Below are 13,661 nucleotides of genomic sequence, written 5' to 3' on the forward strand. Positions count from 1 at the left end.
AGCAAATCCGATGCGTACAAGGCCCTCCCTCACCCTCCCTTCAGCAAATCCGATGCGTACAAGGCCCTCCCTCACCCTCCCTTCAGCAAATCCGACCACGACTCCATCCTAACCGTCTTATAGGCAGAAACTCAAACAGGATGTACCTGTGACTAGAACCATTCAACGCTGGTCTGACCAATCGGAATCTACGCTTCAAGATTGTTTTGATCACGCGGAGCGGAAAATGTTCCCGGGTAGCCTCAGAGAATAACATTGATCTATACGCTGACTAGGTGAGTGAGTTTATAAGGAAGTGCATTGGAAATGTTGTACCCACTGTGACTATTAAAACCTACACTAACCAAAAACCGTGGAAAGATGGAGGCATTCGTGCAAAACTTAAAGAGCAAACCACAGCACTGGGAATATGGCCGAATATAAACATTGTAGTTATTCCCTCCGCAAGGCAATCAAACAAGCGAAATGTCGGTATAGGTACAAAGTGGAGTAGCAATTCAACGGCTCAGACACGAGACGTATGTGGCAGGGTCTACAGGGTCTACAGGGTCTACAGGGTCTACAGGAAATCACAGACTACAAAAAGAAAACCAGCCACGTCAAGGACACCGACGTCTCGCTTCCAGACAAACTAAACACCTTCTTTGCTTTGAGGATAATACAGTGACACCGTCGCGGCCCGCTAACAAGGACTGCAGCCCCTCTCCTTCTCCGTGGCCTTGCTTCCAGACAAACTAAACACCTTCTTTGCGGCCCGCTTTTTGAGAATACAGTGGCCACCGTTCGGCCGGACCCCCAGCCTTGCTAACACACATGCTCACTGCCTGTAGCTTCTCTCCCCTTCATTTAACTTCTCGTGGCCTTGCTCTGGAACTAGGTGTAATTACACACTTCGTTTGCTATATTTTGGCTACGCATGTGCTCTACGCGCAGCACGATTACTACGAGGCTGCTCGGACTCTCTATCCCGTTCTACCGTACAAGCCTTCGCTTTCCAGCCCAAATCTAAAAGCACTTCTCTTTGCTTTAGGCAAAGAATAAATACATGTCCACCGTACGCTCTGGACGCCCGGCGTCAACAAAAGACTTCAGCGCCTGAGCCCTCGTGCCTTTTCTCTCTCCTGCCCGTAACTCCACTGTGCGCGTAAGGATATTGTAATCACGAGTCCTCAACCCGTCGCAAAAGTGGTCAATCGGCAGAGCCCCACGTCCTCGAAGTGCCCCTAGGCTCCACGTATCTCAGAGGCAGTGTACGTGCCTCAAACCCACGCCTAGTTTACAGCGTTTGCTTAGTGTTTGCCCGGTCGTACATATAGATTCGTGCTGGATTCCTATATCTATACCAGTTCTGTGTGTCACCTACGCATGCTTAGATGGCACCATTGTTCCTGAATTCCAGAGGCAAAGATAACTTAGGAACTAAATGATACTCCCACTCGGTACATGGCGCAAGACTACACTGCTGTCAATCTCGATGAAGTGCTTTTGATAGACTACGTCGAAGGATGCATATCACGTCCTCATCCTACATAACCTTGTCCACCGTGAGACCCCCACTGCAGTGGCACTATAAACGCAGTGCGTGAGCACTGGCATAGATGATATTAAATGCCCTCCAGTTACAGGCCACCCCCATTGCCCGGACTAGCCATATCCTGCTGGCCTCGATGCAAATATTACATATATAAAGAATTAGCTCTGGTGCATTCGAAGTGACCCAGACTTCAGCAGGTCATGGACTGGCGCTCTATGCCTACCTATTCTTGACCCCGTCCAAAGGGCCTTCTACAATACATTGTGAGCGTGAGGAGACACTTGAGAAGCAGACCGGTACGTACTGCCAACACCGCCCCTGTGTAAATCTGAGTGATCCTAAGCTATTTCCCTGATCGGGCCCCGCCCACCAAGAGGCTGCTTAGCAATGTCCTTTATCATGCCCGTGAAGGTTTTCCCATCCTACTCAACCCCTGTTGGCTTCTTCCTCTTTCCTGATTGTCAAGAGCATCACCCTACTTGTGCGGGCAATGGGGCTCGTCCAGACAGAGTCCCAGGACCCAATTACACCAGGGGGAGGTGTGTGGACCCCGCGAGCTCAGTCCCCATGGCTTCCTCGATGTTAGAGGTGTGTCTCAGAATGTCAGCTGATGGTTCATTCACAGTGGCATTGTAGTAGAGGAAATTGCCATGTGGCCCTGATTATCAACGCCGTGTCCGCAACAGTTAATCCTGTAATTCTTTACCACTATGTATGGCTCTCCTTGTCCCAGATGGGATAGGGCCCATGTGCCAGTTTTCTTGATGGCACTCAGTTTGGAATTTCTATCTGGCGCTGTAGAGCTCTTTTTGCGTCATCGGTTCGGTGTCCCATATTAACGTCCACACCCCATCGAAGTTGTTGGGTTGCTAGCAATCTGTGGCGGAACAGTTATAAAAAGGTGAGTAACATACCAGAATGGAGACGGTGCAGAATATCGATATTGATTCTCTTTGAACTTATGTTACCATACTTTGCAACTGGCCCACTTACATGCTGACTCCCACATACGTGCAGTTAATGCTCTCGAGCTTTACCGTAGCCCTCGCCGATGGCTACCCAGACGGAACCCTGGGAGACCGCTAGTAGCCTGACGTGTATTTCCAGCTATAGTCCATTTGCCTCTTTATGGAGATCGGTGATGGATTCAATGGTGGCCATTCTAAGCAGAACCACTGACTGTCGGGGTAGACAGACAGATGGATGTATAGTAAAGCTCGGATTGAAGGTTTAATGCTGTGCAAAGAAACCCACAGCGTGAGCTGGTTTTGCGCTTTATCAGACCTGCATGAACCTGACAGCGACACGTGCCTAGGGATGCCGTCGTGTGAGCGGCCAGATAGAGCTGGACGCTGTGCAGGATTTTAACACGGTTGGTTAAACATTCTTTAACTTCACGTCGTCGGTCCCCCGGAGAAGGAGAGAAGAAGGGGTTGGAGACTCAGTCACGTTTCAGATAGCCAGGCCGCGGACGGTTGGACTGGTAGTGCCTTTATGCCTTCTGTTAACTAGAAGGATATTGTTTTAGTTTGTCTGGGAAGCAAGTCAGGGAGAAGGAGAGGGGCTGCAGGTCCTGGTTAGTTTTGCCTTGTCGTCCCGTGAGACCCCCCCGTTTGCAGCCTTTGTTAGATCTTCAAGCAAAGATAAGGTTTTTAGTTGTCTTTGGAAGCCGGCCACGGAGAAGGAGAGGGTGTGGGCTGCGTCAGTCCTGCCGTAAGCGGCGCCGCACTTATTCTGATGGGTTTGCTTGTTTAGGGCTACTGATATGCATCCATCTCAATACGCGGGCATGAAAGAAGGTGGGTTTATGATTTGATTCTGTTGCGTGGGATAAGCAAGGCCACGGAGAAGGAAGAGGGGCTTTGCAGTCCTTGTTTAGACGATGTTGCCTCGCCGTCTACAGCTACATGTCACGCCTATTGCGTCTTGTTGCACCCTACTTATCCTTAAGCATCGAAGGTGTTTAGTGTGTTTGTTATACCTATGTGTATAAAGCGAAGACAGTCGGTGACCCCTTGGAAAACGAGTTGGCTGGTTTCTTTTTTAGTCCGTGACCTGTAGAGCTCCGCTGTTGACCCTGTAGACCCGTAGACCCTGCCACATATATAGCGTTCTGTGATCTTGCGTCCGGTATACGGGTAGATCTTACGTTCCCACCGTATGCAATCTGTTTTGGTGTGTTACCCGCTGGACTACAGGCAAGCATACCTTTGACACCTCCTCCATCCATCTGATGTAAACTTTTCTGAACGTACTATAGACCGCACTACTGTCTCTAGTATTTGTATTTGGGTGGCCTTGCGGTACTGGGAACATAACTACAAACTGGTTCTATATGTCAGGTCCATCAATTACCGCACAAGCTATGGCCTCATGTTGTGGTGTTTCTTTACAAGTTTTGCCTTCCTCTGCCTCACCTTTCGCTAACCGAATGCCTCCACTTTGCCATCCAATAAAGTAACACGTACGAGGGCTTACTTGCATCAGAGTTTTAGTGTTAGGTTTTTAAAGTCATACAGTGGGGTTACTAACCCACCTCTCTCCCCCTTTTTTCTAATGTGAATCTTCTGTTTAATATAAAGTCTTTCAACCTAGTCTACTAGCACTAAGTGATCATGTTATTCTCTTGGAGCTACCCACTATAGGATAATCTATTCCGGCTCCGACGTTATGTGATCAACATACCCAAAATTTGTATGCGGTTACATAGAACATTTAGTCCGACAGAAGTGTTTAGACCCAGCGTTATTTGCTAGATGTTTTCTCTGGTGACCATTCCTGTCTCAGCCATTACCCTGTTGAGTTTCTGCCTATAAGACGGTTAGATTGGCAGCTTCCGTGATCCATGTAACGGTCCGGATTGCCTGAGAGCGGCGCATGTCAGATGCGGAGGTGTCCTTAGGTACCGCTATCGTGGATCTATGGCGAAAGGAGGGTGTGACGGTGAAGGGCCCGCTTGACCGCCATCGGATTCTTGTCTCGAAGGGAGGGCGCTGAGCGATGAGGGCCACTGACGCAAATTCCGTGATTTGTTACAGTGAAGCGGTCGGTCAGAGGTCCTTATACGGCCATTCGGATTACACAAGAGAAGGTATATTAGGGTGAGGGTGTGCCTTGTGACGACCGGATTGTCGAGAGAGAGGTCCCAGGGCGAAAGAAGGCCTCTCAAACCTGACCCAAGTCTGGATTTGCAGAAGTCTAGGCAGGGCGGGTGGAGGTGAGGCCCTTGTATGTGACAAGACTTCAGATGGGCCTAGCATAATGAGCACGGGGTCGGGGCATTGAGGGACTTAGTTCTGACACGGTGCCGTATAGAGGTTGCTGGTTCTAGGGAATAAGAGTGTAGTGCGGATTTAGGGCATATAATCGGTGTACGCATAGAATTTGCAACAAAAGTTAAAACTGGGTAAGGGGAGGGGAGCCTTTTACGGGCCATCGCGGGGCGAAGTCTTAGTAGGTTAGATGAGCCGAATTGCTCAAGCTCTCTCAGAGCGCTGAATGCCGCCATGTGATTGGACTTCTACGTCCAATCGAACATCGTCTGATGATTTTAAGTAAAGCCCTTTTTCTCATTTTGCTTTGTAACGTGAATGCCCATAAAGCATTAACCTCCCGCCACAAATTCCCGTGCCTTCAGAGATACACAACCTGGCGTTCCCAGTTTTCCTCCAAGAGAGTCCAGTGAGGTCTGCTATGTAGCTGGCCCCGTTTTGCCTGTATGCATTGCCTGGCGGAGTTGAGTGTCTATCTACTCAATCCCCAGCTGAACTTGAGATAAAGCGCACATTCCGCTAAAGGGTGTGTTTACGTTTAACGGAGCCCGGATGTTAAAAACTCACCTGATAGATCGTTGAGAGTGTCAGTAAGTACTTGCCTTTATTCCTTGTTATGTTCTTATCATGCAGACCATGAGCTCTACTACTTTCTATGAAGCATACACCCCCCTTTCTGATCTTCCTTTCCCTGAGAAGGTGTTCTATCCGCCATCCGAAGTCCCTCCGACGTGCATGCGATAGAAGAAGCACGCCTGTCCTGTGAAATACCGATCCCCTGAACAACTCTGACTGACTGAAATCCGAGAGGAGCCATTGTTTGCCGTTTTGAAACCAGAAACTGTTTGTACCAAACCTCTTGGAAGCGTGCTCCCCTCGTGAAGAAACGTGAAACCCCGGACTGATCCCACATTGTATCCGACTCATGCCCGATCGTATCGTTGACTCTAAAGAGACCTGTGAGACGGTTTGCGACGTAGTCACTGCTATTAACGTACCTGATACAGCGTACACTTGTGCTTGAGCCTTGGCTCCTTGCTCTCTCCCCCATCGACTCTTACCCTCTCTCGCTATCCTCACTCTCTCTCTCTCTTTTCTCTCTCTTGTGTCTACCATTGGGAGCCTTGACCGGAGCGCTCCGTACTGCCTCCTCTCTCTGTCTCTCTTGCTTCTTCTCTTCCATCGTGACCTCGTTTCTCGTCTGTGTCGTACTTTCTGGGAAATTAACTCCACTAGTCCTCGGCATGATGTGCGTGAGGCTTTGGCAACACAGAGAATCTCCGGCCACTCGTCATACCTACAGGTCCGTAATTGTTTGGTGAGATGCACGTCTCCTCTGAACTATCCAACAGTTCTTCCGGAGCCGGTCTCTGGGCACGGTCTTAAATCACTGGTGGATGTGACACTTCTCATTCATAAGTACATTCGCTAGTCAGGTGTCCTTCTCCACGCGTGCTGTCTGGCGGCAGTCGTAAGTTGGATTGATGACGTTATGGGCTCCTCTCTTTGAATTAGTCCAGATTCAGTTTCCTTCCCTCCGCCTTTCTGGAGATCTGGATCTCTAAGTGTGCTACGTATCTTACGCCTTACCTCTGCCGAGTATTTCCATATATACATACTTCCTGATCCGGCTGTCTGTGCATGGTCGTAATATATGGAGAGAACCCGATCCTTACTGATTTAGTCCACTAAGGTTTCCCTCCCGCTGAGCTCTGGTCTGTAATTCAGTCGTAATGGTGTGAAGATTGAGTCCCTCTCTTGTAATGAGTGATGCATGTCTCTGCTCCTGATAATTTCACGTGCTTTCCCTCCGTGCGCACTCTGTCTGTGCTGGTCGCTAATTGTTGGCGAACCTAGGGATATGTATGAGTCGTCCGTCTCTGTATTCAATAGGTTCTGGCTGGTCCTGGTGCAGGTCGTGTCTGTCTGTCTGATCTGTCCTGTCTGTCATGTCTGTTCCTGTCTGCTCTCTCGTCGTCTCTGTTCTGCTCGTCCTGGTTCATCTCTTGTGGCTCTAGCATGGACGGCTTGCCTCCTTCCTGTTATCCATGTGTCTTTCCCTCCGCCTCCTCTGTGTGTCGTGGTCAGGTGCGTAATGTTTTGCTGTATTATGACTGAGTTTCTTCTGTCTAGTTCTCTGAGTGATGATCTGTCTGCCCGTGCTGTTCTGTCTTCGTGGTCTGGTGCGTTCGTGTTTTTGATTGTCTGTGTCAGATCGTTTCGTCGCATGTACTGTCCACATGTTCTTGTCTGCGTGTCCTGCAGTGGCGTCCGTACATTGTCTTCTCGTGTGAAATCTCGTCTGAATCTTGTCGGTCTTCCCTGTCTGCTCTATACTCCGCCCAAGTTAGCTTCTGTTCTCCCTCATACTGCGGGGTTGTGGCCAGCGGTCCTGTCTCATGTTCTGAGATTTCAGGCTCTGCGTGTGATCTCTCTTTCTTTGTTCCAGATAAGCACTCCTGCATGCCCTCGCAGGCTGGTGCGTCTTGCGGGCAAACACACGAGTCTTACTAGTCCAGAAAGTAGCTACAGAGACTCATCGTAATAGGCAGTAATTCATTCTTTACATAGTCCTCCTCTCAGCAACATCCCTCCTCATACCACCAAACAATTATAAGCTTCTGCCTCGCATGGATTCCTTCGGCTACTTTCGTTAGTATTTCTGAGCTCTACCAGACGAGACTGCAATAGTCGCTATGTACGAGTCTCGTGATATCTGCCTCTAGTCGGATTGACAGTTTGACTTAGGACACGCTCCTAGCTAGCTGTCTGGCACTCCACCACGCTCTCTTGCTTGTATTAACATTCATACAGAGCTATCTTCATCTGAATTATTGACAGAATCTACGCTGTCATTTACACACCGCAACTGTCTGCAAGGCGTTTACAGAGATAGATCGTATTATATCTGCTGGGTGTTACTCGAATGTGACAGATCCCTACACTCAGTCAAACACCCTTCAAGGAATCAGTGCTATCCTTCCCCGCTGCTAAGCATTGCTGAGCAGGTCCGCTCAATATTATGTATAACCAGCGATAGAAACGTCCTCCTGATATCCCACATAGGTTCTTCACCCCTGCGATCTGAAAGGTCTTAATCGTCTTACTACGATAACACATGAAGACAAGGCTTACATCTGACAATTTCGATAACCTATTGCTTATTCTCTCTGCGTTACCTGAGTCTTGCACAGTTGAGCTAATGCTTCAGGTAAATAGATATGATCCTGTCATGCGTCTCGAGTATTCTCGTGCGATATAAATTACTTGCCACGGCTGAAAGCATGGTGCACGCGTTCTTGGCTTAAATGATTAGAGGCGATAGAGAATGAACGGTCGCTCTCATAATAGACCGAATAAGTTATCAGACACAGGCATTGTTGGAGTAAAGAGGGATCCAGGCTAAATCGATTTAGGATAGAAGTTAGATGACGTCTGCTATCATGTATCCCTCCAGTAGTCTCACGGCTGGTGAGAATCACTGGCAGGTCCGTCAATGTTGGCTAAGATGACGTCTCTCTGAATCCAATACATTCTTGCCCGGCTGTCTGGCAGGTTCGTAATGTTGCGCAGATGACCTCTCTCTCTGATTTAACCCAATAGTTCCTCTTCTAGCGGACTGACTTGAGTATCGAATTGTTTTGGAATGAGCGTCCTCTCATGATTATGCACGAGTTAGTTCTCTCGCGGCTGGCTGGGCACAGTCAAGTTGGGTAAAGATGGGACGTCCTCTCGTAGTATAAGTCCCAATAGTGCTTCCGCCCGTCATGAACATTTCGTAAAAAGATTGGTTAGTAAAAAAAGAATGGACGTCCCCTTGAACCAATGGTTGCCACTTAGGCGGAGGAGTATGGAGAGAGTCGTTACTACATATTAGACAGAGACTAGAGAAAGAAAGAGACAGACATAGAGGACAGAGATAGAGAAAGAAACGAGGATCAGAGACATAGATAGAGACATAGATAGAGACAGAGATAGCGACAATGAGATAGAGAGAGACAAACAAGACATAGAAGAGAGAAAGAGTAATTGTGGATCGAGTAAGAATGACGTGACTGCCTTCAATAGTCCAATAGCTTCCATCCCCGGAGGTCGCTCTTGGTCACGTCGCTTAGATTCTTAGGTGTGAGATTACATCTCTGCTTGATCCTTTCCAAGTTCTTACACCGGTTCCTCGGCACCGTCGTAAATCTTGGTGTTACTGGACGTCTCCTCTGTTATCGAATAAGTTCTTCCCGGCTGCTGTCTGGCAGGTCGTTAATGGTTTGGTAAGGAATCGACGAGTTGTCCATTCTTCAAGTGAACTCCAATAGTCGTCAGCTTGTCCCCGGCTCTCGTATGGCTCAGGTCGTACTCTATCAGTTGTAAACAGCTGAACCGTACTCCATAGATATGTCCACATAGAGTAAGTGTGGCCCCTGCCTGCTTACTGGCTGTCTTAGGTCGGCTCTGAAATGGTGCGTTAATGGATACGTTCTCCTGATCTAATCCGCCATTAACTAGTTCTTCCGTCCGCTGCTGCTGTCTGCAAGGTGTGAACGTTAGATTCGTTCACAAAGATGAGTCGTCTAATCAGCATTAATCCACAATTAGTTCTTCTCGGGTGGATCTGTTGCAGGTCGTAATGTGTAAGATGACGTTCCCTCCTTGATATCCAATAGTTTTCCCGGCTGTCTGGCAGGTTCGTAATGTTGGTGAGATGACTCTCTCTATAGCCAATAGTTCTTCCCGGCCTTGTTCCTGGGCAGTTGTAATGTTGGGTTGATGGATGACGTCTCTCTTCTTGATATCCGGATTGAGTTTTGTTGATCCTCCGGTCCTGGCTATAGGCCAGATCCCATGCAAATTCGGGGTTTGTATAATGTGACGTCTTCTCTCAACAATTCCCTTAATGAGTTCCTTCTTCCCCGTTTCCTTGTATTCATGGCCAGGTCGATTCATCGTTATCACTCAAGATCATCGGGTGTCCCTTTTGATATCCAAATACCTTTTAACCCCTAGTCCCCACGCGACCCTGTTCTGGCCCAGGTCGTTAGCCATGTTTGGCTTGAGTATTGAGAACATCCTCTTCCAATGCTCATACTCATATAAGTTCAAATTCCGCCCTGTTTATGCCTTACTGTAAATAACCAAGTAATGGATATATTTATGCGGGTGTTGAGCGTAACCTCTTGTTTAATACCAATGTCTCAATCTCCCACTAAGAATCCACCCTACTCTATACGTGCATACCTTCAAGCATTACATCACACCACTGCAAAAAGGCTTCCGAACTTTTCCCGTATCGGACCTGGCGAGGTGACCGTCTCTCTCGGGGCTCACCTCCCAGCTCAACATTGCCCGTTTTAGCCTCAAGATGTCCAGGATGAGGCTAGGCAGTTTCCCAGTTAGTGTATTGGTGTTAGATAAACTTAGTCCTCAATGTGTCTGTGAAATTAGTGTTCCATAAGCTCATCTCCGTACCGACCCTTGTACAGGTGCTTTTTTCTGATTATGTTTCATTGTGGTTCTGACCAGGAGTGCGTGATGAGTGCCGAACCGTGGGTAGCTTGTGTTGGAGATGGTTGTGACGTAGGGAGGGAGTCGGAGGTGTTGTTGTCTCGATCATGCTCAGCTGGTGTGGTGTGTTGTGAGTATGGAGGTACGGCTGGCCTGGGGAGCAGCCCGAGTTAGTGTGTCACATTGTGCTTGTGACGTGAGTTGTTACCACTGCTTAAATTATTAGATTCCTGAGCATAGCTTAACCCTTTCATTGTGTGAGTGTCTTATGTTCTACAGCTGTTCCTCTTCATTTCAATCAGGGTTATATATACTTTTTACATATTTTTGAAATATTTAAATCCTTAATTTTTAGACTATAGCGTCATGCATTTACTATTGTATTTTACAAGATAGGACCTTACCAAAAGGGTGCAAATGGAAACTTTCGTACTCGTGCACCAGGGACCGGGGGCTCGGGGATTTAAAAAAAAACACACAAATATAAACTTATAATATAATTACTAACTACTACTATAAGTAAGTTCTACAATATATAAGGTAAGAATAGGGGTGATAAAATATAGGACAAGGATAAACACATTCACACCCAAGAGAGACCACCCATTAACATCCTACATATAAAAGGAGACTCTTAAGACCGACATTTTTAGGACCAGCAACAGGATTTTTGACATAACAAACATTTCCGGTTTAGCCAGACCACAACACTCGACAATCCACTATTCCCCTGGCTAGCAACATCCATTCTGACCAACACAACATATGAGCAAACAACTATCTTACCAACAACATTTCTTGGTTAGAACCAATAACTGAACAACCCTACCTGTCGTCCAACACACAATCTAGCCCAACACATTGACTAACTCATGTGTGCAACCAACTTGACAACATTCTGTTTTCTCTCTGTTTTTGTCAACACAATTCATTGACCCATATACATATCATCAGTAGCAACACACTTTACCCCCTACACTCACATCGCTTTAGCAACACATAGTACATGACACAACATGATAGCACACACATTTGACAAAACAACATTGGTAGAAACACACAACAATACAAAAAATGTGCTTGATAACACATACATTTACAACACACAACTATGTGAGTCATACACCAAACATGACCCAACAACATGCAGCAACAATGACAACAACATTATCGTAGGCAACACAAATGGCAACAAATCGTAGCGATATCCAAACAATACATTTGGTTACCAAACATTAGGTCATGCCACCCACCCCAATGACAACAACTATAGCCACGGTTAGCAACAACAATCATGAACAACACACATGGCAGCAACAGCATTGCACAACCCATATACTAGGGTTATCAACATCCCGAGAGCGTGACGGGCCACAAAGAACATGGTTAAGTAACAACAATTCATGGTAACAACATTCGTAGATGGAAACACAACATTGCACGACACATCATAATGGTTAGCAACACATAAACATGACAAACACATAGGTAGAAACATCAAACGATAGACTACAAACATAGTAGCCAACACCACGTGAACAACATTGGTAGAAATACAACATTGACAAGCACAGTTTTTGAAACACCAACCATGACAACAACATTTAGATGCGGTAGCAAACACTCATGAATCCCAACAATATGAACGGGTTAGCAACAACTGAGACATGACTACTAAACTATTGGTAAGAACTAAACCTAAGCATGTCAACATCACAAACCAGCACTTTCGTCGTCATGCAACACATGACAAACAACATGAAGCAACGCAACCATGACTAAAAACACATCCGTGTAGCAACTCCAACATTTCACCAACAACCTGTGTAAGCACAACACAACATTGAGATCTGTGGCATCACAACATTGGTAGAAACACAACATGACAACAAGCATGTAGCAACACAAACATACATACAACATATTGGTCAGCAACACAACATGAAACATGGTTAAAAACAACATGAACCAAACACAGTGGTAGCAACACCAACATGGCAACATCACAACTTCTGAGCAAACAGAACATATTACAAACCATCTGGTTACTGGCTTGTTTAACGCAACACAACTTGACAACAACATCTGGTTAGCCAACACATACATGACATAAACAAGCCATTCTTGGATAGGAGTAACCACACATTGGCAAATACACAACATTGCGGTAGCAACACCAATGCATGACAATAACAACTGGTAGCATACACAATAATAGACAAAACAATATGTATAGGTGCAACACACACATAAGCGAGAGGAGCACAAACATGGTAGATAGCACAAAGACATAGAGGTACATTAAACATTTTGGGCACAGACATAACAGCACAAAGGGCAGAAGGTCTAGAACAAACAACATATTTCACGCAAAAAACAGCCAGCAACTCGTCAGTGACGAGTGCTCCATGATTGAGTCTTTGAACGAAGATATGTAGATTAAAAACTGCCAGTTTCAGTGTGTGTTGCAGCTCGTTCAGTTGCCGGCCTGGCATTGCGAACTGAAAAAGCGAGCGAGCCCAGTGGTATATGTGTTGCTTTGGGGGACCTTGAACAGACTGTGACTGGGCCATAACCTGATGGATTAAGTCATCCTCTAGGTATGTTGACTTTTACGTAGGGCTGTCTGTCTGCTCTGGCGGGGTTGTCATGATAATATTATAATGATTCATGTTCTCGTGCTGTCTGTCTTATGCTCTGGCAGGGGGTGTTTGATAAGTATTAATGTTCATGTTTCTCCGGGCCTGTCTGGTCACTCTGCAGGGGTGTTTGATAAGTTATTATATTCATGGTCTCGGCTTTCTGTCTGCTCTGGCAGGGGTGTGTTGAATAGTTATTATGATTTCAGTTCTCGGGGCTGTCTGTCTACTCTGCAGGGGTTGTCTTGATAAGTTTATGTAGATGATTATGTTCTTCGGGCTGGGTCTTTGCCCTGGCAGGGTTGTGTTGATAAGTATTAATGTTCATGTTCTCGGGCTGTCAGTGCTCTTAGCTCTGGTGAGGGGTAGTGTGTATAAAAGTTAATAATTGATATCGATATTGTACCTCGATCGCTGTATCGTCTGCTCTAGGCAGGGTTTGTTGTTTGATAAGTTACTACATTGATAATGGTTACCCGGGACATGTCGTCTGCTCTGGCAGGGGTTGTGTTGATTAGTTCATTCTAATGATTCATGTTCCCGGGGCTGTCTGTCTGTCTCTGCGCAGGGTTTGTGGTGCTTATAATTGATTAATCTTCATGTTCTCGGCGACTGTCTGCCTCCTGCTCTGGCAGGGTTGATTGCTTGATAAGTTATAATGATTCATGTTCTCGGACTGCTCTGTACTGTTCTGGCAGGGCGTTGTGTTGATAAGTA

General features: G+C 46.6%; 1 protein-coding gene across 1 annotated transcript in view; it reads left to right on the forward strand.

The window, feature by feature from the left end:
* Positions 1 to 13,661, forward strand: part of LOC111963097 (EMILIN-1-A) — a 115,558-nt gene that overhangs the window by 20,464 nt on the left and 81,433 nt on the right. Inside the window, exons 7-8 of the mRNA XM_023986308.2 lie at positions 7,072 to 7,152; positions 7,256 to 7,347. Coding sequence (XP_023842076.2) covers positions 7,072 to 7,152; positions 7,256 to 7,347 — 173 coding nt within the window. The remainder of the gene's footprint in view (positions 1 to 7,071; positions 7,153 to 7,255; positions 7,348 to 13,661) is intronic.

Source organism: Salvelinus sp. IW2-2015, linkage group LG4q.2, assembly GCF_002910315.2.
Source record: "Salvelinus sp. IW2-2015 linkage group LG4q.2, ASM291031v2, whole genome shotgun sequence".
Taxonomy (NCBI): domain Eukaryota; kingdom Metazoa; phylum Chordata; class Actinopteri; order Salmoniformes; family Salmonidae; genus Salvelinus; species Salvelinus sp. IW2-2015.